Source organism: Thermobia domestica, chromosome 3, assembly GCF_964235325.1.
Source record: "Thermobia domestica chromosome 3, izTheDome1.hap1.1, whole genome shotgun sequence".
Classification (NCBI taxonomy): domain Eukaryota; kingdom Metazoa; phylum Arthropoda; class Insecta; order Zygentoma; family Lepismatidae; genus Thermobia; species Thermobia domestica.
This window is the reverse complement of record NC_137456.1, coordinates 209,331,982-209,358,568: the sequence shown is the minus strand read 5'-3', so window position 1 is coordinate 209,358,568 and position 26,587 is coordinate 209,331,982. Positions and strand designations below refer to the sequence as shown.

The 26,587-nt window shown below is 34.5% G+C and overlaps 1 protein-coding gene across 2 annotated transcripts in view; it reads left to right on the top strand.

The window, feature by feature from the left end:
- Positions 1-26,587, top strand: part of LOC145680944 (heat shock protein 110-like) — a 241,511-nt gene that overhangs the window by 179,284 nt on the left and 35,640 nt on the right. For both annotated transcript variants that reach the window (XM_081752153.1, XM_081752152.1), the window contains 2 exons: positions 645-748; positions 20,100-20,858. In XM_081752153.1, coding sequence (XP_081608279.1) covers positions 645-748; positions 20,100-20,858 — 863 coding nt within the window. The remainder of the gene's footprint in view (positions 1-644; positions 749-20,099; positions 20,859-26,587) is intronic.

The following is a 26,587-nucleotide window of genomic DNA, read 5'->3' as shown; positions in this document are numbered from 1 at the left end:
CACCCTGGATAATGTTGCTAACCAGTTTAACAGTTACAGACTATAATATTGGCTACATGGCGTTATTACATGATCCACGATAGAAGAGAAGAAAATATAGTGATCATATAAAATAAATTTTAAAAAATCGAATTCAAGATTTTAACGAATTTACACATTTCGTGGCCCTACAGACCAAAAAAAGTGATTTTTGAATGTGTCTTCGTCCTTTCGTTCGTCTCCATTTATGTGAACTCGCTGGAGGCCATACTGTTCAACGTATCCGGACTAAATTTTAAACTTAAGTTTTCTTTTTTAAGTTTCAGGAGAATTTTTTGATTTTTCATGCAAACTTAAGAAGTAAGGGTACTTTACTGAAGGATGAAAATAAAACATTGGATTTTATTATTTTTATTTTTATTTATTTATTTATTTATTTATTTATTAGCGAAAGGTTTCAGCGAGTTTGTTTATATTTCATCAATCAGTATTTCATTAACAATCCTATACTATAAGTTATTTTCCTTGAAATATTCCAGAAGTTGTAGTGTGCTCTTACGGTGATTTTGGAAGAGTTTCTTGAAAACGATTCAGGCGGTTTTATTCATATTTCACAAATAAAAAAAATATTAATATTCTAATATTTAGTATCCTTATTCTTAAAGGACTTGGAAAATACATGGGAGAACGAAAGGAAGAAGTATGAAGATAAGTTAAGAAAGAAAACTACCGAAGCTGAAAGCAGAAATGACCAACACAAGAATGAAAGGTATAGTATTAATATTTTTATTTTAATTGGTAATTTTCATCTATTTAAAGATATTACTTAGAGATACAGGTAAATAAAAGCTGTTATGTGAGTAGTGCTAACTTTATGAACCTATTTTTGACATCAAGGATAAAAGTGTTATTTTTCAGAAAAGAAGATAAGCATGTTTACAATGTTTCAAGATAGCAATGGACGCATAATTGAATTGTTGCTTTGTAAACATCCATATTTTATGAATAGCTATACCGTTTCAACGGATTATTTCTATCTTTGTTAACTATGAGGAAGAAACTCCCGCTGCGGTCAAATCACATCTTATAAAAGTTGACATTCAAAACTCCAGCAATCTGAAACTTGAGGAGCCAGATTTTTCAAAAATGTCGGATTTTGGATGATTATATATGCTGTATACACTGAACAGAAAATAACTACCTTAAAAGAAAGAAAATTAAACAGTAAATGTTACCTTCCTGAATGTATAATGGGGCTATACAACAAGAAATAAATGATAAAATGAGAAGAGGGAGCAGAAATGTCTGTTAGCAGATGTAACCAAGATCCAACAATTAATTATTGACAGCGTGATCAAAACATAAACGGCGCCTAGGGAAAACATTGGCATACTAACAAGGTAAATTTGAAAATGTGCTCCGAAATTCTTCCTGAAAATCTGAAGGAACCGGATTGTTGATGACGAGATTTTTGAATGTTAACCTGTATTATAAACTTAAATTTTTTGAGTTAACGTTTCAATGCGTAAAATACATTTATCGCTTTGTATGAATAAAGAAAATGAAAATCAGATCCATAAGAAAACGTATTGAAAAAGCATGCACTTTTTGAAAGAATAGCTTTTGTTTTAATAATGCCAAACTCATCTATCAGTAGTTTCCATATAGAAGAATTACAACGGTATCCCTTTAGATTCCTATGTGCTGATTGATATAAAACATAATGCACTGCATTACTAATTATTTAAAAATAAAAGTAATCTTCGTAGAAAAAAATATGTATATAAACGTACTAACAAAAATACAAAAGGACTCGAACTCAAGATAAAATCGATTTTCGTTGTTACGTTTACACGTTCATTAAATACGTAAAATATTTGAGTATTACAAACTCAAGAAATGGTAATTGTTTTCAAATTGCATGAAGAGACAATATCAAGTTGTTTTATTATTATCTGGAAATAATTTTCAGAATTAAAGTTCTAAGGAATTTAAGGTGAAATTATGTTCCATATCTTATTTAGATTACAAATGTCCAAATCCAATGTGAGATTTCTACTCTAATGTAACATGAAACATGTCTTTCTGTACAAGAAGTTTTTTGGAGATCTTTAATATCTTTAATGGTATGCTTTTAAGTATGAAAATGTCTTGTCAGACCTGATGTTCCAAAATATTTCCCTTTAGCATTTCTGGGATTCTTTTTCTTTTCTTTTCTTTTCTCTTTTCAATTTCAATATAGAAATATACGCTTTGTCACCCTTAGTAGTAAAATTTTCAAAACTGCTGAAATACATATTGTTTTTATTGTCTTATTTTCAGTTAAGAATTTATAAACCAAATTTCACACTTCAAACTTAAGTGAATTTTCACATTGGACACTTTCTGAGTAAATAAAAGAAAATTTGGTTTTTATACAGTTAATTCCAGTTTTCCCTCTTAGGAGTAATATTTTTGAAAACGTTGAAATTATTATTCCCTTATTGAGCGATGAAAGGAGAGAAGAAAGTTTGTTGGTGAACTTGAAAAAAAAAGTCGAATTTGGGATTTCAAAAGTCGGATTCGAGTTATTGTATAAACAAATATTTCATTATTATTCTTATAATTTTGTATAAATCATTTCCAGAGTATATTCACAAGGGTAGTTTATTCTAGGGGTGAGTTTTATACACACACACACACACATATATATATATATATATATATATATATATATATATATATATATATATATATATATATATATATATATATATATATAAAATTTTGTAAAATATTTTTCGAGGAATTTTGTTATTATTTTATAAACAAACATTTCATTAATAACTCTAACATATCCCATAACTTATTTCTTATGAAAAAAATTACAAGGGATAATTTACTTTTCGGGATGTTTTGTTTTTTTTTTTTCTCGGTGAAATTTTCCAAAAGCATTTTAGCAGTTTGTTCGTATTTCACGGAAAAATGTTTCATTAATAAATGAAGCTCAACATAATTAATAGAAAATGTAGTGCAGTGGTCCGTACCTTTTATTATATAAGAGTTTATATATCCAATTTCATATTTTCAACTAAATGAATCTTCACATTGGATACTTTCTTAATAACAGGGAAATTTGGATGTTTTAGAATTAATCTCACTTTCCCCTCTTAGAAGCAGAAGTTTTGAAAACGCTGAATACGTGCTCCATTATTTTTATATGAGTTTATGTATCGAATTTCTCATCTCCAAATTAAGCGAATCATCACATTCAATACTGTATGAATAAATAAAAGGAAATTTCAATATTATAGAAATTGGCCCTTTTTCCGCCTTTGGAGTGGAATTTTCAAAACCATTGAAACACGTATTGTCTCATTTTTATTCAAGAGTTTACATACTGAATTATATATATCCTACTTAAGCGAATCCTCACATTCAGAATTCTCTGAGTAACTAAAGAAAAGTTTCAATATGATTCAAATTGCCCTCTCCCTCGTACCTTTAAACTAGAATTATTAGAAACGCTTAAATAAGTATTTCCTTATTTCTAATTAAAAGTATATATACCAAATTTAAGATCTCCAACTGAAGCGAATCCTCCAACGGCACTTTCTGATGAGAAAAAGGGAAATCATAATATTTTACAAATGTTCTTCGGAATGGAATTTTAGAAAACTGAAATACGTTTTCCCTTATTTTTGATGAAGATATCATATGCCGAGTTTCATCCCTCTGATACCAGGGATTCGTGAGATACATTATTTTCGAGGAAAAATTTGAACCCTATTTACCCGCTTTACCCCCTTTATAATGGATATTTATAAAAATCTTTCCTTATTCCATACTATAGTGACATACGTAATACTCTCTCCAAATTTTACGCTAATACCGGTAGTATGGTCTGGGCGATGATGAGTCACCCACTTCAACTCTTTTATATTATAATATATATATATAATTGGGTTCATCCAACATCGTACGTAATTGAAAACTAACTGAATTAAGAGATAACGGAGTTAGGTCAAGTATATCGCTTCATCCACTTGAACGTGTGCAATCTGGCCGGCTTTAGTTCTTCATGGGCTGCAAAAACAGGATGTTTAGTGTGTATATATAGTATATACAGGGCGAGTCAAAAGTCCTTGGACACCTGCATAAGTTTGAAAATCGACGGGAAAAGTAAAAAGTGATGATGGGAACAGAGGTTTGATGAGAGGCCGCAACTTTTGGAGTGTATGTCATTCATGGCCGCCATCTTGAAATCCGCCATTTTGGATTCGTCATTTTTTTTTTAATGGGAAGGGGGTGTATGACACATCAGTTAACACTAGCTTGAGCCTAGGAATTTAGTGGTGTAATTTGTTGTTTTCTCTCTTGTAAAGTTCAGAAGTCAGTAATGTTCAAAGGTGGTAAGTTTCCTTGATACTGAATGCTACAACACATGTTCTACGTGTTGTCCATCCCATGCAATGCACAACTGTAGTCGCCGCAACCACTCTGACTGCACACGGAGGAGAATGTCTCCTGAAATTTCGTCCTTGTTGGATACGTTCCTTCAGGTGTCTCAAATCACGGATTGTCTCAGCATACACTATCTGCTTAAGATGTCACCATAGATAAAAATCAAGGGGCGTAAGTCAGGGAATCTGGGCGGCCACTCCATGGGACCACGGCGACCAATCCACTTCCCTGGCAGTTGTTCATCCAACCATTCACGGACACCAAGTCTATAGTGTGGAGGGGCTCCATCGTGCTGAAAATAACATGGGAAAATGCCGTCAGCGTTCAGTGTGGCAGGGAACACAAGGTCCTGCACCAGCATCAGATACTGTGGTGCAGTTAAGGTGTTGTAAATTAAAAATGGCCCAATAATGCGGGTGTCCCATATGCCACACCACACCATCACCTTCGCTGGACTATGTTCTCGACTCGTGTCAACCCAGTTCGGATTTGCGTCACATCAGTACCGACACTTATGTCGATTAGCCTCTCCGTTCAAAGTGAAATACGCCTCTTCGCTGAACAGTATCCCTTGGCAAACGCAGGATCCAGTTCATGTTGTTCAGTAGCCCACATGCAGAACTCCAACCGGCGATCAGGGCCATCCTCATTCAGTTTATGTTGCATCTGCAGCTTGTAAGGATGCCACTGATTGGCGTGCAAAATCCGGACAAAGGAGGATTGGCTTATTGCACATGCTAGGGACACACAACGGGTACTTCGTTTAGGACTTTTCACAAACGACGCAACAACCGCCGTTGCAGTTTCCTCATTGGTGGCAGTCTTTAGTCGCCCACAACGTGCCCTATCTTGAACAGAGCCCGTCTCCCGGAATTTGGTGATCACGTGAGCCACCGTGCTGTGCGATACCGGTTCTCTGTCTGGGTGCCGTCTGTTGTAGTCAGCTGCAATTGTTAGGTAGCTACGTTCCCCTGATATAAGGATGATTTCGATCTTCTGTTCACGTGTCAGACCCACTTAAGATCACCTGGAACAAAGAGAGAACTGGGTCAGTATCAAGGTAATTTCCCACCTTTGAACATTAATAACTTCTAAACTGTACAAGATAGAAAAAAAAAAAACAAATTACACCATTAAATTCCTGAGCTTAAGCTAGTGTTATTTGATGTGTCATACACCCCCCTTCCCATTTAAAAACATTGACTTGAATCCAAAATGGCGGATTTCAAGATGGCGGCCATGAATGATATACACTCCAAAAGTTGCGGCCCCTCATCAAACCTCTGTTCCGATCATCACTTTTTACTTTTCCCGTCGATTTTCAAACTTATGCAGGTGTCCAAGGACTTTTGACTCACCCTGTATATATATATATTCTATATATACATTTTTCGTTTACCTTTCTTCTTTTTTCTCATTCTTATATAAATTCGAATGATTTTTGTACAAAAGGGGTAGATTTAGCAATTTAGCTCGACTCTCGAAAACTATGTTAGGTCTTGTAGGTGAAGAGAGATTGAGAGAATCTTCTCTTCAGGTAGTTATGTACATAGTGAGTACAGACAGATAGTTAGGAATTAGAATAGGGAATTGGATATTCAAGTAAAATAGTGCTTTTTTTCTTTCTTTAATACTTTGAATGAGATATAGGAACTCCCTACTTGATAAGGAAAATACAGTATCGACGAAATTATCCTCAGCCGTGTTTATTTTAGGATGGAATTTGTAATAGATGTAGAGACAGTATTTAAACTTTCTCTGGCTCCACTAGTAAGGAACACAATAGACTATTTTGTATTGTCTGTCACAAAAGTTTATCCATATTTTCCGTTGGATAGTATATTGCCCTTGCTGCTATACTACACATGACCACATATCATTTGGCCAGTAGCTTCCTATTTGCTGATCAATTAATACAGTATTCCTGGACATCGTGGCAAAAATGTATTTGCTTTTACGTGCATTGTACGAATAACACAAAGAGTGAACGCAATAAACACGAAACAAGGGGGAAAAATACAATGCGATGCAAATTGCTTGGACTCTTTCGACAAATCACTAATTGTAGCGCTTTCTTTGCAAGCAGGTCTTGACGGTGTAATCGGTAACACCCTGGGCTCAAGTTCACGGGGTCCTCAGATCGATTCCCCTGAAGACATAGGTTTATTTTCTTTACAACAAGAGAAGTTTTTTTAAAAAAAATATCCAGTGATCCGAGAAAAGAAAATTATGTAAAAACACAACATTTCAGTTTTGTATTTACATTATCGCGAAGAAATGTGATCATTTCTTGCAGTTCAAACCGTAGACAATAAGTTAGTGAATAATGTTTTTCGGTCTTTTTATAAACAATGTCCAGTGTGTTGTCGTCGGCAGAGCTGTACACTGTAGACCTTAAAGTCTCAAGTTTCTGAAAACATAGTCTTTTATTATTATTATTATTATTATTATTATTATTATTATTATTATTATTATTATTATTATTATTATTATAAGAGAGAAATAGCCGTTTCGGGCTACTATGCATTTTCGGTAATGCTCGGAAAATAGAATCGATCTTAGACCGCCCCTTGGACCGATATTGTATTTTTACCCGTATGAATCGGGTTTGCCCGGCTGAACCGTATGAATAGGGTTGGCCTGATATCCCCGTTTTTTTAAAAACAAGCTTAGTCTGTCATGATTGTAAGTGGTGTGTTGTTTCACTTTATTATCATAACAATTGTTCTAATTATCATGTACAACTCATAACGAGTCTATCGGGTCAAACGGTCCAAGCAGCCCAAACACGGGTCAAACAGGTTTATCAGGTCTAAGGATCGAGTAAACCAAACGCAAGGGGTATCGGGTTGGTACTGTTTACCCGAAAAGTTCAAGCACTAATTATAGGTTAAAATTATACTTGAGAGCTCTAATTGTTTGCATTTACTTTTTTTCTTTTTTTAGTTAGCCGACCAATGAACTTGCGGCTACATAAATATAAATGCTCAAATCCTAAGTATTATTGCATTATATTATTGCAATGAGTATATGCACTAATGTGAGTCTTTTATGAATAGCATTATTGTTATTATTGTTTCTTGTTTATGTCCTTCACGCAACTTAGAATCAATCTCACATAAAGCACTATCAGACATGATTGAATATTATTTTGAAAATTCTCACATAAATAGATAAAATAAACAATTGGAACTTAACACTTCTGGAGTTTAAAACATATCCTCGTTTTCGTTTTCCTCACTTTCTGAGGAAGATTGATCTATCTCGATGACAACATGATTCTTGTCTCCATCAAAAACATTTTGCAAGACCCGATAACTTTGTTCAATGTCCTGGGAAAACATTATTATTATTATTATTATATTTTTATTATTATTATTATTATTATTATTATTATTATTATTATTATTATTATTATTATTATTATTATTATTATACAGACCATCTGTCTATAATGACAATTTAAAACTTTTTTCTTTAAAAAAGCAATGATTAAAAAGCATTCTATTACGTACCTAAATCCTTATATTTATTAATGTATGCAGGTTAATATCTGAGTAATAAAGCTATCATTATTAATTTCCTGTGTATAGTATCCTAATTTGTAGTTTGTCCAGTTTTTATACACGTGACAAATCACATTAGAAAGGAACTGATCAATTATTGACCTGTCTAACTATATCATAAAATTAGATATAATGCACTTACGACCAGAGCAGACAAACAGGCAGAATCGTTGTTAAGCCTATTACTAATATTATTATACTTAGCAATAATAATAGGCCTAACTAAATTCCTGGTGTAAGACCCCTTAAAAGGCCTGGTTTTATGGCGCATTGCTGTGGGATGATGTGTGCAGATCGGCTACCCTCGCCGTTAATGCTGGCTTCTGGACTACAGTTTGCTACTTTTTTCTTTCAAGTAACTTCCAATTGTCCTCACAACGTTGGGTATACGGCGCAGCGCCAACACCGTCTGGTGAGTACGAATAGTCACACCTATCTTTCCTCTAACCAGACTCAGGGCTACTTAAATTCGCTGATCTCATGGGGAGTGATATTACAGTGTGGCTAGGACGTTGGTAATAAAATAATAAATACATTTTAAAATAGTGATGAAATTAGCTAGGAAATATACAGAAGTACTAAACTAACTCTCTGGAGCTACGGTCTATGAGGGACTGTGCCTACCCAATGTCGCAATACAACAAGCATAAGCTACGCACTGAAAATATTCGAGATAGAAAGATCACTGTTTTTAAACTGTGTTTCTATTCCTTTACGCAGTGCTCGAAGTGGAAAATCTAAGGAAGTATACCCCGCATACTCCCCCTCTTCTATTTAGAGCATTGCCTATACGTCATTTATGGAATAAAACATAATGCAAAGGTTTGGATCGGGAGTAGAGAAGATTTGCTCTATTCGATAACATTTACATACTTCCCATCCCAAAATAATTAACATTAAAGTAATTTGTGTTTTAATCGGAACAAAGTAAAATAAAATATTTTTCATATGTTGTCACATGATGTGGGCTGATTGCAAGGCCAAGCTATCGAAATATAAGTTCTTCAATCACGCTGTAAAAGCTATAGATTCCAGACGGGAAAACGCTTTATACAGTTCTACCTGAGTTGGAGCGGCAATGCCGGAATTTAGTTACAATGAAGACTTTATGGTAGGAACAAGTAAACCCTTAGATCTTGACCTTCGAGGAAAAAATTGGTTATGTTTTGTCGCGTACTATAATTTGTAGAAAATGGACAGAAATAATTAACATAAACTATTAGTTCTCAATTAAAAGTGTAGTAGCGATAGTTCTAAACCCAAGTAGAATATTCACTCTTTGCTTCATGAAAATAATAAACATTTTACAAAAATAATGATCTTTTGGCTCGTAAATATTTTAGTAAATAAATAAATAAAATACATATGTATAATTATATCACCGTGACTCGTTAGCTGATGGCGAGTTGAAAAGTTGGGGCCGCAGTGGCCCAGTGGAAGCCGGTGGGTGTAGCTGAGGAGCCAGAGGTGTTAGACTGACTATCGTGAGGTTTTCGATTACCTCTGCAAGGGAGGAATTTTAACTGTCTTCGGTGTTTCTGTGTTCATGTCCTTGTCAATTCTAGTAGTCCTGAAATGTGATTGAAATAGAGAATAAGTCAGGAAGTTAAAAAAGTCGTAGAGCAATAGAGAATAAGTCAGGAAGCTAAAAAAGTGGTACAGCGTTCAGCTCTGGTGCATAGGGTCCCTGGATCGATCCCAGCTCGCGCCAAGTGAAATTTGTGGTGGACAACAGCGTGTGTGTTTGGGTTTTCTCTGGGTTCTTCTGTTTTTTCCCCACTTTCTTTATTCCACCACTTCAATCATTTCACATAACCACCGCCATCTTTACCCTAGTCGGCATAACTATGGGACGTAAAACAGATTGGTTTTTCTGTTTTTGTTAGAGATAAATGGCTGAAAGTAAACTACTGTAAATCATTGTGAATAGAATATTGTACCCTCAGATAAAATATTAGCTTTCAACCCTTCCCGTTGGTCTCGCGAGTTGCACGTGCGTCTTTGGTGTATGCGGTTCCGGGTTCTATTCCCGCTAGAACACAAAAAATAATGACCTTTTCATTTACTCTTATTAATTTTCTATCATTTTTAACCTGAAGAGCATAAACGTGAAACATTAAATAATTCCGCTTCAATAATATTCAATGATTTCATTGTCTCAGTCATCAATTGTTGCGATGGTGCTATATACTACCATATGTATACAAATGGCTTGTTGTCGCAGCTGATCCGAATTTGAATGTGGTCTTTTTGTGGTTGTTTGGGGCCGCGGTGGCTCAGTGGTAGAGCGTTCACCTCTGGTGCTTAGGGTCTTGGGTTCGATCCCAGACCCCGCCAAGTGAACTTTGTGGTGGACAAACACGGTGTGCGTGGGTTTCCTCGGAGTTCTCCCGTTTCCTCCCACTTTCTTCATTCCATCATTTCATTCATTACTCATCATCACCGTCTCCTTTAGTCTAACCGGCATAATCGTGGGACGTAAAACTCAAAGATTTCATTTCATTTCATTTTGTGGTTGTTCAAAGATTCAATGCTTGTTTCTGTTAATTCTTAGGCTACCACTACTGCATTCTACTACTACACTACTACACTTCTTAGGCTACCAATTCTTTAGGCATTTACCTGCGTGACACAATCTAACCACTAGCTTGTAGCTCGTGCCTACGTTTTCTGTGTTGTGCTTAGCACAGTAGTCTTAATACGAATAAAGCAATCTTTTCCTTTCTACATGAAGTATATCTCACAAATCAACTATCGGTGAATGTATTTAGAAACGACAAAGTTTTCACACGTCATTCACTAGGGACGAACTTCTGTTATCCAGTTTTGATTGCTTGCAGATTCTAGTGTTTTGTACTGAAAATTGGCATTCAATGCACAAAGGAATAAGGTTCACTTTTGGTATGAGACTTTCAAACTGTGTTATGCATAAGTACCTTAAGACATAGAACAGCTTTGTCCGTTCGTCCCTCCGTCTGTCGACAGGTATCAGAGGAAAAGGGGTAAAAGATAAAGAGATAATTTATTTTGCAATTGATTCAACGTCTCAAGGGTAGGTTATTGACACGGAATTATTTAGTTTAATGATTCACGTTTATGCTCTTCAGGTTAAAAATGATAGAAAATTAATAAGAGTAAATGAAAAAGTCATTATTTTTTGTGTTCTAGCGGGAATAGAACCCGGAACCGCATACTCCGAAGGCGCACGTACAGCTCGCGAGACCAACGGGAAGGGTTGAAAGCTAATATTTTATCTGAATGTGCAAAATTCTATTCACAATCATTTACAGTACATTACCTACAGTCATTTACCTCTAACGAAAAAAGAAAAAGCAATCTGTTTTACGTCCCATAGTTATGCCGACTAGCGTAAAGGAGGTGGTGGTTATGTGAAATGAATGAAATAGTGGAATAAAGAAAGTGGAGAGAAACAGAAGAACCCGAGAAAACCCAAACACACACGCTGTCTCCACCACAAATTTCACTTGGCGCAAGCTGGGATTAAACCAGGGATCCTATGCACCAGAGGTGAACGCTCTACCACTCTTTTAACTTCCTGACTTATTCTCTATTTCAATCACATTTCATGACTACTAGAATCGACAGGTACATAAACACAGAAACATCGAACACAGTTAAAATTACCCCCTTGCAAAGGGACTCAAAAAACTCAAGATCGTCAGTGCAACACTTCTGGCTGCTCAGCTACACCTACCGGCTTTCACTGGGCCACTGCGGCCCCTATCTTCACCCTTGCCATCAGCTATCGAGTCACGGTGATTAAATTATACATAATATATATATTTTAATTATTTACTAAAATATTTGCGATACAGGCAAAAGATCATTATTTTTGTACGTTTATTATTTTCATGAAGCAAAGAGTGAATACTCTACTTGGGTTTAGAACTATCGCTACTACACTTTTAATTGACAACTAGTTTATGTTCATTATTTTATATTCATTATTAGTTTATGTTCACAATTAGTTTATGTTCATTATTTATGTCCATTTTCTACAAATTACTTGCAGAGACTGTTCGGACTAAATGTTTTATTTTAGTAATGTTTCATTAAAGTTTAGTCATAAGTTAATTACCATTTCAAATATTTATAAGTTTCTCCTTCCGGTTAGGATGATGATTAGAAATGAAGCCTTCTCTTTTTATAAAATTCATGGTGATTGTAATACTTTATTTAAAGGACATAATTCTGGATTATTCGGAAATATTCAAATAAACTAGAATGAAAACGATAATACTAAGCAACATTATGAGAAGAAAACATTGCTGTTTAAAAAATTAATAGAATCAAACTTTTCTAAAAAAAAAAAAAAAAAAAAAAAAAAAAAAAAAAAAAAAAAAAGACACCGTACGGTATGGGTTTCGAACTGATGATCGTGGATAAAAACAAAATATTTGAGGAGCGCGCGCTGACCGTATACTTTACAAAGATATGTTAAGGTTCATTTTCTTAGTAGACGCATATCTCATGACGCATATCACTACCACAAGCTACCTGATCGCTTTGCATATTTTCTGGCTTATGTCTTTTTTATTTGTTTGTTTACGTATAAAATGTTTAATACCTATTATTATTGGAGCTGTGCAACATATATAGGAAGTAACATTGTGAAAGATTTATGTTGTATTTCTAATAAAGCATAAAATTCCTTCTTTCTCTCTGTGAATTTCGCTGCGCGTTTGCCACCCTTACGAAAATGAAACTTAGAATTTGGCGATGAGTTTCGGAGATTTCTTTTATTAGTTATAACTTCTTTATTTTTTAGTTTTATACAGATTTTTTTTTAAATATGTAGTTTCCTTTTTCTGCATATTTCTAAGAAGACATGTAATATTTTCTATCATAAGGAAGAGAGCTATTTCTAATTATGTAAATTTGAAAGACATGACAGAAATTCTGGACAGAAGTATAGTTTCTTCTTTTATTTATACTCCATTCCTAGACACAGACAAAACAACTTTCTTTCATTTTATCGTTTCTTTAAACAAAACACATAATGGCCCATACTTTTGGTTCGGTCTTATTTGTTAGCTCTAAACTTCATGCGTCTCAATTCATTTTTTTTTTTTTTTGCCTTTTCTACTTGTACTCAAGAAATAAAAATGGTTCTGCGTGCGCGGGAATCGATCAGTGAACTATAAGATCTTCAGACTACCTTGCTATCGAATACTCTACGAGGGAGGATGGCTCGAGCATAGAAACTGATTTCTTTGTTCAAGAGACATACGCACATTACTCTGGCTTCGTTACCTCGATCTGTGTGCGAATTTACACAACTAACTCGGTCTTTAAATTTTACACGTGATTTCACCAATAAGTTATTATTAGCTTTAACGCTACATGTAACGTTGATAAAACATTAAAGGAATGCCCAAATTACAAATAGGATTGAACTTACAACTCTAGTCACAACAACGATTCTGTTCAATGTGACACCTCACCTTCCCATCTAGAGAAAGACCTGGGTTCGAGTCCGTCCGGTAGCTCATGTGGTTCGAATTCCACGTTAATCAACAGGTTCCGTGTCATATAACCTTGCTGCTAAAAGGAACGTTAAACTCAAAATAAACTCAACTAGAAGAAGGGTGAAACAAAATTCATTACTGCTACCAGCTAACAAATATTTATACTCCATTTCTTGTTCTCGTAAAAATATAATTCTATCTGTCAATTCATAAATGTAATAATATTATTACGTTCATGTGTAAACCTAAAAAGAATCTGAAATGAAGTATATCTCTTCTGTTCTTATCAATAGCTTTGACTATGTGTCTGTTTCTTTCCTTCTTTGGTCAATCTAGTAATAATAATAATAATAATAAATTGACACCTTTTTCAGAAACTTACGACTTTAAGGTCTACAGTGTAGAGCTCTGCCGACGACAACACACTGAACATTGTTTATAAAAAGACCGAAAAACATTATTCACTAACTTATTGTCTGCGATTTGAACTGCAAGATATGACCATATTTCTTCGCGATAAAGTGAATACAAAACTGAAATGTTGTCTTTGTACATAATTTCCTTTTCTTGGATCACTGGATAATTAAAAAAACTTCTCTTGTTGTAAAGAAAATAAAACCTATGTCTTCAGGGGAATTGATCTGAGGACCCCGTAAACTTGAGACCAGGGTGTTACCGATTACACCGTCAAGACCTGCTTGCAAGGAAAGCGCTACATTGAGTGATTTGTCGAAAGAGTCCAAGCACTTTACATCGCATTGCATTTTTCCTTGTTTCGTGTTTATTGCGTTCACTCTTTGTGTTTTTCGTACAATGCACGAAAAAGCAAATACATTTTTGCCACGATGCCCAGGAATACTGTATTAATTGATCAGCAAATAGGAAGCTACTGGTGAAATGATATGGGATAATGTGTAGTATTTTAGTTTCATAGGAGCAAGGGGCAAGATACTATTTATTTATTTATTTCGGAAAAACAACAGGCAAATGCCTAATTACAGTTTTCCCTTATTGTAAAGTGTATTTAATACACTTTAAAATACATATATAATAACATACTCGGAAAACATGCATAAACTTTTGTGATAGACAATACACGAATCCAATGTACTGGGTTCGATTCTCCACAAGTAGAGCCATTTAAGAGACTCTACTTGTTTTGACTTTTAGAACTTATCTCCTCTATAAGGAAATGTAGTTCATGTTTACCTCACCTATCGGATCTTTCGCTATATAAAGTAAACCCCTTTATCTGACCTCACCTACTCTTTTAAAGTTGTTAGCTAGATTTCCTTTTCAAGTGCTTCTACTATGTAAGAGAGACATGAAATAGAATTAGGCCAGGATTTTGATATATTAAGTCATTTAGAAATTTAAGGATGATAGAGGGTGCCCTTCTATCTTCCACAGGCCATGCTTTTTCAGAGAATTCTAGAAGAATTAGCGTATTAAAGTTTGGAGTCTCTCTTAGTGAAATTAGAGACGAGAATACCCAGTTGGTACCTCTCAAATAATCTCTAGAGAAATATTACCTTAAATACTCAATTTATTTGAATAAATGAAATTAAGAGATTGTATGTTATATTGATATGAACCTGACGTTTTACAAAAGCTGTGGATATAAATATTTGTGTATTGTGTTAAGAGTGTAAGTAATTACCCTAGACGTTACTTATTCTTTGACGCCAAATCATAAACGAGCTTGAATATATAATCACTATATTTTCTTCTTTTATTAAATGCTGGTCGAATCCTTTACTATTGTGTTGAATTAGTTCGAACACGAACGTTCAGTTTTCTTCATTACGACAAGTAGAGAAATTATGTATATATTAAAAATTTATATCTACTTATTTTATTTTATTTTATTTATTTATTTATTTATTTATTTATTTTTAATTTTGAAACTAGCAAAGAAAGAAAAGAAAGAGTTGCACGTTGCAAACGAAGTTGGTATAAAAGTCTTTTGTAACTCTTTTTTAAGTGGAATCGAAAAAGAATGCACTATTTACACAATCCTCCTTGCAGATTTCTACTAGTAGAGTAGAATAGAATGTTTTATTGTCATTAGCTTTACAAGCAAAATACCATGTCCGAATAAGACATACATATAGATAGAAATATAAGAAAAAAAGTAATCATGACATACAGACAATCAATTGCTGGTTAATAGTATAACGAACAACCTATATTTGAAATAAAGTGACACTTCAAATTACGACAGTTTCTTGACATTCACTAAACCCTTGAATCGAGTAAAATGGATTCGTTATTAACCAATCATATTACTTTTTCTTATAAACCTTAAAAGACAGCTGCTGTATGGAGGATGTTAGTTTATTAAACAGCTTCGGTCCTGTAACTAAATAACTATTTTTGATCTTCGGTAATCTAGTAAAGGGTGTATCAATTTTCTTACACCATCTAGTATTATATGTATGTACTTCATCCTTGAGTGTCATATTTGCCAGGTTTTGCTGAGTGTAAAGTAGCACTTGATAAATATATACAGTAACTACTGTCATTATCTTAAGCCTAACAAATAGTTCTTTACAGTGTTCTTTATCATGTGTTCCAACAATAATCCTGATAGCTTTCGTTTGCAAAACTAGGACATCATGTGCTTGGCTACTGTTACCCCAAAGCAAAATTTCATATCCAATTATGCTGTGAAAAAAATGCAAAATATGAATTCCTTATATACTCGTAGGGAAACTTTCTTAACAAAAAGAGCCCTCGGGAGATCTTTGTACATACATATTTGACATGTTGTTCTCAGGTTGGTTGGCGGTCTGTACATATACCAAGAAATTTTACATCAGATTCATCATAGTTTTCTTTATCATTGCAATGATTGAAACTGAAGGTTACTTTTCTGTTTTATCTCGATTTAGCACAAAACCATTTCTTTTAAACCAGGTCGCTGCCTGTGTTAATGCGCCTTGAGCTTTGATATACACTTCTTCAAAGCTTGTATTTTAGTTAAGTAGGGTAGTGTCATCCGTGTATAGAATTGATGTGGTATTAGAGTATGTTAGCCATGCATTACCACCTATAAGAAATTAAGGTTTTCCAGGCATAATATCTTGTTTAAACTCATGTGTTCATGTTGGATGCCACGGCTATATCAAAAGTTCATACCAATCATGGTTCGATAAACTTGGGTGGATGTTTAAGTCTACATAGTTACCGATGTCTTTTAGGTCAAGCTCGTGTCTTCGCTTAATATACTTGTGAAACGGCAAGTCTCTGGGAGAAGGTACGCATACGTCATTGATATTAGTTAACAGTTTTTCTTCACTCACATTTGAAATATACGTAACGTTACATTTGTTATTATCGATTTTGGAATACACTGGCAATTTCAGAAAGATATCATGTTTCATTTTTTTATGCTTATACGTTGCCATAAAGTTAAAATCTTGTTCAGTCCGTCTTCCCGTCTTGTTCAGTCAGGAACACGATATATTAACAAAGAAAGTAAACTAAGCGGTAAATAGTACTAATATATAACATTTTCATCAATTAATCGTACTGGCTGATCACTAATGGCTTTATTATTAAGCAATAACGTTGAGAGACACCAGATGTCAAATATCACACAAATTTCATACTTTGGCTATACTTTTTGGCAACTTTGAAAGCTTAGAAAACTGAAATATAGTTGAATAATATATAACACACCCGAAACAATAACTTATAATAATTGCACATATGCAACTACGCCAACTGAACATTTATGGATAAACCCTTCAAAAATGGCCGATTTAGTAAGGAGCCTCCATTCGCTTGTGATAACGTAGCCTATAAAATCGTGGTGACAACGAAGAACAATGAAACTCAATTGGTTCCTCCTTAGAATGCAACTTGAAAACAAGGATGACAATGTTTGACGAAATTAAGACGTTTTCTGGGCTCCGTTTAGTTTTATTCTTCTCATTTCCTTCCTTTCTTCATAAACCACCAACATTCTTAGAATTGCCCCTTTAGAAAGAACGAGGCCATTCAACATATTCTTGCTATTCCTGAGAGCAAACATGCAGAGGAGTCGATAACTTTATTGATTTCACAAACAGGGTTCATGGCTTATATCTAATAGCAAAATTTGTTAAATACTATACTTCTCCAAGACAAATAAACCAGAAAGGCATTTTTTCCTGGTTTACAAAGGATATCAAGACAAAAGTATTAGAATACGGTTCTGCACTTCCTATGGGAATACTTCAGGACGTCTGTATTTTTTTTATTCTTTCAAGAAGGTTTGAGATGACTAAAGACAGGAATTTCCATGAAATAAAAGCTAATATACACGTTCTTTGCACGGGAAAAATAGATGTATGGGAAATAACTTGAACTTCCCTTCCCCTTAGAATACGCATTTCATTGAAACTGTAATGATAATAATCTGTAAGAACTCTATTCTTGGCATAAATTTTAAAACAACCGTGTTCCCCAGAATACGAACTTGAATCGAAGTGACATGAAAAAATGCACCTTGAGGTAGATACTATATGTTCAAAAAGTTATTTCAAAGGTGCCAGCCATTTTCCCGATCCCGAAACTGTGGATACTATTCTCGGTCATTTTGAATATTTTATTTTCCCCCTTTTCATCTACAATGCCGATGGAGGCTGAACATGGAATTAAACAGTGTCGGGGATGTCAGTATTCATCTTCTAGATTCTGAAAACTATGAATTCGTCACTAATATAAGCCGTTTTCGATTATTTTTACGTATCACTACTCTTTCGACCCCTTCCTGGGGGTGCTAGCGAAGATAAGGTGTCGATCTACATGTTTTTCTTCTTGAAATAGTGTCGATCTACATGTTTTTCTTCTTGAAATATGTTACCTTTCAAAATGAAATTAAGAACTGAAATCAATTTTGAAATGGTTAGGAAACCACGTTGGAGTCGTCATTCATCTGAAGTAATTCCTGTGCCCCTATAGAGTTAATTTAGTGTAGCAAGGAATTTTACACAAGTAGAGTTCAATGCATCACGTTATTTTTCGTTTTCCTTTTAAATTTACTTTTAAAGTACTACATTAGTAATGCTTCTATTTTCAGATATATTTCTTTCCATTGTAATATATCTTGGAGTTTTCATGAACACTCATTGTTTCTTGGAGTTTTCATGAACACTTATGGTTTCAGATTCATTACAATGATTAAATTCTGTTATGCATACTGGTGACGAGGTAAAGCGGTGACAGAGTAAAGAAAATTTATTTCTGTTCTCAACAAATCAGCCAACAGTGTTCTTTCTGTGATTCTGTCGAATTCCAGAAATCCAATGTCACACCTTTGGTATTACAACTCTAAGCTTTACATCAGTATCTTCGTGCTTATGACTATGCTCGATATTACGACTTCTACAACTGTTTGGTTCTGTTGTAGAGACCAGATTGCACTCGGTCAACTTCACCTCCACCTGTGACACGTTTGAATTTGACCTACCTTTTTAATCCAACGTGGCGAGCTGAAATGCGCCGGACATCGGGCATGTTTAACTTCTTGAAGTACTTACTGAGAGCTCTTTGAAGAGGCTTCGAAAGAACTTGCTGGACTTCTCAGCTTCTTCTAAATTAACTTAGTTCTCTTCCGTCCTTCATCTCTATTTTTCTTTCTAAGCTAGTGCGGTTTCATTGTCTTACTACAATATAGTTTTTGCATTTGAAATAATTTTTCTTATAATGTAATTTCACAAACTTTACTCAACGTTTCGTGAACGCTAAAGATTACAAAATACGAAACCATACACTTCCTTGTCAATCCTTTCCATATCGTTTCAAATTCGAACTTGCTAATTCTTTAAACAAGTGAACCTCATTATGCACTATCCCACTAAACTCCAATGTTTTGAAATAAGAAATCTTGTTTTGCTGCTATAAGAATTTTTCAAAGTCCTACATCAGCAATGCAAAGTATTTGAACCCAAATATGCCAACGCAGATGAACATGTGTCATATTCCAGTCGCCTACCAGCTGTTCCATGAGAGAGAATTGAGATAAAATTGCCGATCTGTTTTTGCACGTACCGGCACCGCTTTAAAGCAAATAGCGAGATGGCCATGTTTTAAATAAAAGTGAAAAGAATACAAGAGAATTAATAATAATAATAATAATAATAATAATAATAATAATAATAATAATAATAATAATAATAATAATAATAATAATAATAAAACTTGTTTCGAATGGCTGTCAACACAGTGAATACAATATTAGGCAGACCACTATGTTACCACGGCACACAGTATTTCTGTGTATCATCGTAACGTTATTATGGGTGACAAGTGGCAAGCTTTCAGTTAACAATAGATACCCAGAGTTCAGGTGAATCGTAGTAGGTAAAACTAATCAAATGTGATCAGGCAAAGGACACTACGTGAAAATGAGACAGTTGTAGAAACGCTAATACCAAACCTATTGACAAACACGAAGCTACTGATGCGGAGCCTACCCATTTTTTCCGGCATGACATAACATTCTGCGCTCTTCTGGCACTATTCCTCTGTATGTGGACGGAAAATTTAATAAAAGTTTGCAAAGATTTAGACGTTCGTGCTTTCTTTTCTTGTTGTCTGGCAATAATAAAGTATATACCTTTATCTTTTTCAGAAGTTCTCCGGAAAAGTCGAGCTTATGTTCACCAGGCTTGACGTTTGAGAACGAAACAATAGATGAACTCCTAGAAACTGAACATATTGATCAGAAGAGAATTGAAAAGAATACGTCTATTACCTGCGTTTGTTCTAATAAAGTTGGAAGGTTAAAAGATCAAAACTCTACGTCCAGCTTCAGTTCGTCAGCTTCATCATATATAGAAAAAAGTGAAAGTGAAATATGTATTGAAGAAATTTGCCTTTCCTGTTTGGAAAACATAAATAAACACTTTTCATTGATGGTTATTGATCGTATAACGAAGAACAAGCACTGTATCCTATATGCAGATTTTAAATACTATATAAATCAGCTTCAATGTCATAAGAAAACGATTTGCCCTTGTAACAGTGCAAAGATTCTTAATAGTATCAAAAGGGATTCTCAAATTGTGACGAAAAATAACACTTCAGGACAAACATTGGAGCCCACTGAAGGAACTAAATATAGAAATACAACCATTGTGAATGAGAATGTTTCCTTCGCTACAACTTCGGATAACATTCAAGTTAATTCTAAGAAATCGACGTCTTTATTGGATCCACGTGAAATTCCTGAAAATGTTCCTCTCACCAGTGATAAGTATCCTAATCTTGTGAGTGCAGGAAAGGAGGGCTCAACCGGTAACACTGCTGTACAGAAAAAACATAATGAAATTTCGACTGGCGCTATTTCACGTACCACGAAGACTGAAGAACATGAATATGCTCAGAACAGGTATGAATAATTTTAAATTCATATAGTATGAATTCAAATATTTATTTTAAGTACGACGCAATTATCAGTTAATGTTTGATTGTATTTGTGATTGTAAAAACACTTACGTAAATATTATTTATTTGTTTATAGATTATTGGGTTACACAAATACTGACGTCAGACAAATTTCAGTTTATTATTACTCAGTTTTATTAATTTGTTTGACGTACGTGGTAAGGCGTATATTTTAAAATTGCCTATAATTTTCCTGTTCTACATGTCTGTGTTTCTGGATCACAATGTTTGTGTAGTCTTTATGTATGGTTTCTGATGTTGAATATTGACTATGTGTCCTTTTCGGTTGGGTATTTTCTGTTTGGTTTATGGGTTATTTTCTTTTGGTTCTATGTTTATTCTTTGAAGTATTTTATAACGTTTGGGATTACTAAGCGTCCTAAGTCTAAAATTTGAAGTTCAGCATCTCGTGAACAGTTCATATTTCTGTTATACTGGTAATCAGCACAATAACTATGCAGTTTATGGTCATATAATACACTCTTTACAAAAATATTTTTAAGAAAAGTAACCATGTATAGAAGTAAATGAAGGGATTGATCCTTTTTTTTTTTTCATTTTTTATATTTAGGTTACTTTGCATCTAAGCAATACATTTGTTCCTCGCGTATGCATATTTTCATTTTCCTGTGGATGTCTTTTCAAGTTTTGATTCTAGATGTATTTTCTTACTAGTGCATTTTTTCTACTTTTCGATATGGTGTATTTTGTGTTTTCTGTATACATACATGTACAGATGGTTATCCGAATAATGGAACTATCTGAAAAAGTCCCTCTAACCAGATTAACATGACGTTGGACCGCCGTTTGCTTTCAAAATAAATCTGATGGTGACGTGGAATTAAGTTGTAGGCCGTGAATGGTAGCGAGTGGAATATTACACCATTCAACTTTCAGTGTATCACTAAGTTCCGTGAGAAAGGACCATTGTGGAAATCTGCACCGGATTTGTGCTCCCATAGCGGACAACAGCCCTGAAATTGGGCGTCCAGGGAAGATGATCAACTTCGTCCCGATATTCTTCAAACCATGCTGTAACAACTCCAGCTATGTAAATGGACAAATCCTGGAATATGACATTACTCGGAATCAACATCTGAGCAATAAGGTGCACGTGGTCCCTTGAAATGGGAACATAATCGCGGCAGTGAAGCGTGAGCACAGGAACCACTTCAAACCAGGACATTGCATCCCACAGCATCACAGAGATTCCGTCATGTTTAGCGGCTGGGCGGAGACACTTGCGAATCATACCATCCTTTGGGGCATATAGACATGGCGTGTTGTTTGAAACAAGCTGAACATTGATTCATTCAACCATATCATACGTTTCCAGTCATCAGTGGTTAATGTTGCATGTTCAGTGTACTTAAACGGTATCAGTGGTTTCGCCCGTGCAACCTGATCCCGTATCTCCATGTCATAACTTGCAGCAGACTATGTTTACGACACAGGGTACTTGAGTTCTGTTTACCAACAGGAGAGTTCTATATAACAATCCACTTTAATGTTCGGCGGGCCCTCTTACTGAATATTTTCTTCTGACCATTGTTCCTCTTCATGAATGTGGTTTGGTCTAGATTTTTTTAGACTGTTCCGCACAACCACATAACATACTTGCCACATTCGTCATGCTCGCATCAAATAACAAAACATACTTGACCTCTTTAAAAATCAGAAAGGACTCCCATTTTACACTAACACTGTCAACTGAGTTCACTACATAGAATAGAATAGAATACAATAGAATATTTTATTGTCATTGAGCTTTACAAGCAATAGACAACGTCCAAATGAGATATACAAATAGATATATAGGTCTGTATAAAACAAAAGGGAAGAAAAAATAATCATAACATACAAACAATCAGTTGTTGGTTACTAGTATAATAAATAGCCTAATAATATTTGTAAATAGAATGACTGGAAATTACGATACAGTTTCTATACATTCAGTGAACTCTTCAATCGAATAGAATGGATTTGCTATTAACCAATCACATAACTTTCTTTTACAAACCTTGAACGGCAGCTGCTGTATAGGGGATGTTAGTTTATTAAACAGCTTTGCTCCTAAAACTAAGTAGCTATTTCTGATCTTTGATAATCTAGTAAAGGGTGTATCAATTTTCTTACACCATCTAGTATTATATGTATGTAGTTCGTCTCTCAATGTCATATTAGCAAGGTTTTGTTTAGTGTAAAGTAGCAGTTGATAAATATATAGATTAACTACCGTCATTATCTTAAGTCTGATAAATAGTTCTTTACAGTGTTCTTTATCATGCGTTCCAACAATAATCCTGATAGCTTTCTTTTGCAAAACTAGGACATCATGTGCTTGACTACTGTTACCCCAAAGCAAAATACCATATCAAATTATACTATGAAAAAATGCAAAATATGAATTTCTTAAATACTCATGGGGAATCCCAAAACTGAACCCTGCGGTACCCCGTATTTAACTTCTAATATGTTTGAATGCAGATTGTATCTTTTAGTTTTCTTAACAGAAAGAGCACTCAGGAGAGCTTGGTACATACATATTTTACATGCTTTTCCCAGGTTAGTTAGCTGTCTATACATATACCAAGAAATTTAACCTCAGTTTCATCATAGTTTTCTTTATCATCGCAGTGATTGAGAATAAAAGTTACTTTTTTTTTGTTTTGTCTCGATTAAGGACAAAACTATTACTTTTAAACCATGTCACTGTTTCTGATAGTGCGCCTTGAACTTCCATATATACTTCTTCAAACCTTGTATTTATATTAAGTAGGGTAGTATCATCCGCGTATAGAATTGATGTGGCATTCGTATTTAAAGGTAAATCATTTATCATTATTAAAAATAGTACCGGACCCAAAACTGAACCCTGCGGTACCCCGTGTTTAACTTCTATGTTTGAATGCACATTGTTAACACTAACTATCTGTTTACGTTCATTTAAATAGGATTTTACAAAATTTAAACTGCTGCTATGGAATCCGTAATATGCTAATTTATTACATAAGATTATATGATCTACACAATCGAATGCTTTACTTAAATCGCAAAATGTCGCTAAAGCAAAACCCTTATTTTCAAAAACTTCATATATTAGTTTCGTTAGCAATTCCACTGCATCTGTTGTGGATTTCCCCGGCCTGAATCCAAATTAAGCTTCCAGAATTATATTTTGCTCAGTCATGTATTTATATAGTTGATCTTTAACAATAATTTCCATGATTTTAGAAAACAAACCGGAATTAGAGATACTGGACGATAATTAGACGAACACGAACGATCTCCCGTCTTGTATATGGGAATAACTTTAGATATTTTAAGTGCTTTAGGAAATATACCTTGTGAGAAACATTTATTTAAGCATACTGTAGGGGGTTTCGCAATGTGATTAATGACAGTTCTTATAATATTGTTCGATATGTCAAATATATCTTTACTGTCAGAAGTCTTCATTCTTTTTACTTCTTCTATGACGTCATCAGGGCTAACATGGTTAATCACGAAAGAACTATTAAATGGACTATGTTGACTTAAATAGTGATACATATTAACATTAGTATCCACATTGCTTTTCTTGATTTCTTCTACGGAAGTAACAAAATACGTATTAAGGGTATCAGGCGACAGAGTAACATTATTATTATTATTATTGCTTACCTCGTTAATTATCTTCCATGCAGTTTTACATTTATTCGATGATGTTTCAATGCAATTTCCATTGAATTTTGCTTTTGCTGTCTTTATTGCAGATTTATATTTACTCCTTTCTGACATATAAATATCCCTGGCTTCATTAGTCATTTTGTTCTTATAGATTATAATAACTCATTACTTTAACTTTCATAACAGAGAGTTCTGGAGTATACCACGACCTATTACTTGACTTGGTTTTCTTTGATGAATTTACACCGGAGCATTCTTTTAGGAACACACATTTCAAAGATATTTAGAAGCTTAGTTTAAAAAAGATTAAATGTATCACTGGCATTTAAATTATCGTACTTAATGTTTACATTCCAATTTATACGCGATAATAACAGAATGAAATTATGTAAGTTTAGGTGATTGGCCTAGTTGCGATAAGTTCGGTGATGAAAGAACTAAATTTGCATGATTCTACTTTTGTATTACTTATTATTACTTAGTTTCCACCCGGCCCCATGGAATTTTGTATTCATTCATGGAGTCGGGTATCTTGGGTTTTCCTGTACAGACCACGGCATCGCTATTGCCTTTTTACTTTCAAATTTAATGGCTATGATCTTGTCAATTATTTCACAGATCTTTGTACTTAATACATCCTTGCCAGTTTGATTGAGATGCATACCGTGTTGAGTATACATTTCTCTACCTAAGTTACTGACATCCACCAATTCAACATTCATGAAGTGTTTACACGTAGCTTTTAGTTTTAAATTAGTGGTTTGAATAGCTCTATTGACACACGACTCTTTAATAAGATCATATCGGTAAGAGATATTTAGCACTATTACCTTACACTTATTCAAAACACAGAGTTTATTTCTAATCCTACTCACAGCATCACTACCTTCATTTGTGACCACATCAGTTGTTCCACTTAATATTACTACATAGTTACCTTCCTTATTTACAATGTAGAGATTGATACCAGATAACACATCAACACTTTTCGCTGTTCTACTGCTTCTCACGTAGTATTAAATTTTCCCTATTACACTACTACCAACAACTCGGCAGTGCGTTTGTTGCCTGACTGTTAGCAGCCTAGACATCGGACGTGTTTCTGGCTGGAGGCGGCAGTGGCTTTGGCGTAACTAGAATATTTTGCAAGAGGGACCTGATGTCCCTCTAGTCACACCTTTGTCAGTAATAGAGCACTCACCTCTTGTGCCTGTGGTCCTCGGTTTGATCTCAGCTTTCGCCAAATGGTAGACAAAAATCATGTGTGCATGGTTCTTCTTGGAACTCTTCCATTTTCTCTTATTTTTTTCACTTGGGCGTAGGAAAGAACGCACACAATCAAAACACCGAACTTAAAACTCGAATTAATCGCATACAAAATCGATCAGAACATCCTCAAAACAGTCAGAACGACCAACAAAAAATATTCAGATGAGAGATCGTCCAACATCACATGCTCAACAATCAAGGTGGACAAATCGCCCACAAAACGGTCAGAACGTTTAAAAGTTACAATCAGAACGCCGAATGGTCACATGGCTCACAAAACGGTCAGATCACCTAAAGAAACGGACAGAACGCCCAATTTCTGAAATGGTCAGAACACCCTCTTAAACACTCGTAAAGCCCAGAAGCCAAAATGCCCGTAATGGTCAGAATACTTATAGGCTAAAATAATCACAACTTGCACAACAATACTCAAAATGCCCGAAAGTGCAAAGAGTATTATAAACTTGAGTAAAACAAATTTTCCTTCCAAAGGTCACAGCGCCCACACGTACAATCCAAACACCCACGAAAACGGTCATAATGCCCAAAAGAATAGACAGAATAGTCCAGTAGCATGAGCACTCAATCGGCAGTCGTGCAAAGATCAGAATTCCGAAACTTAAATAACTAATAAATCCTCGAGAAGGAGAAAGAGCACAAATGCAAAACGAATATTGTAAGTTGCACTTTGAGACTTTTATTTTATACCTATACATTGGAAATGTCTCTAAACGA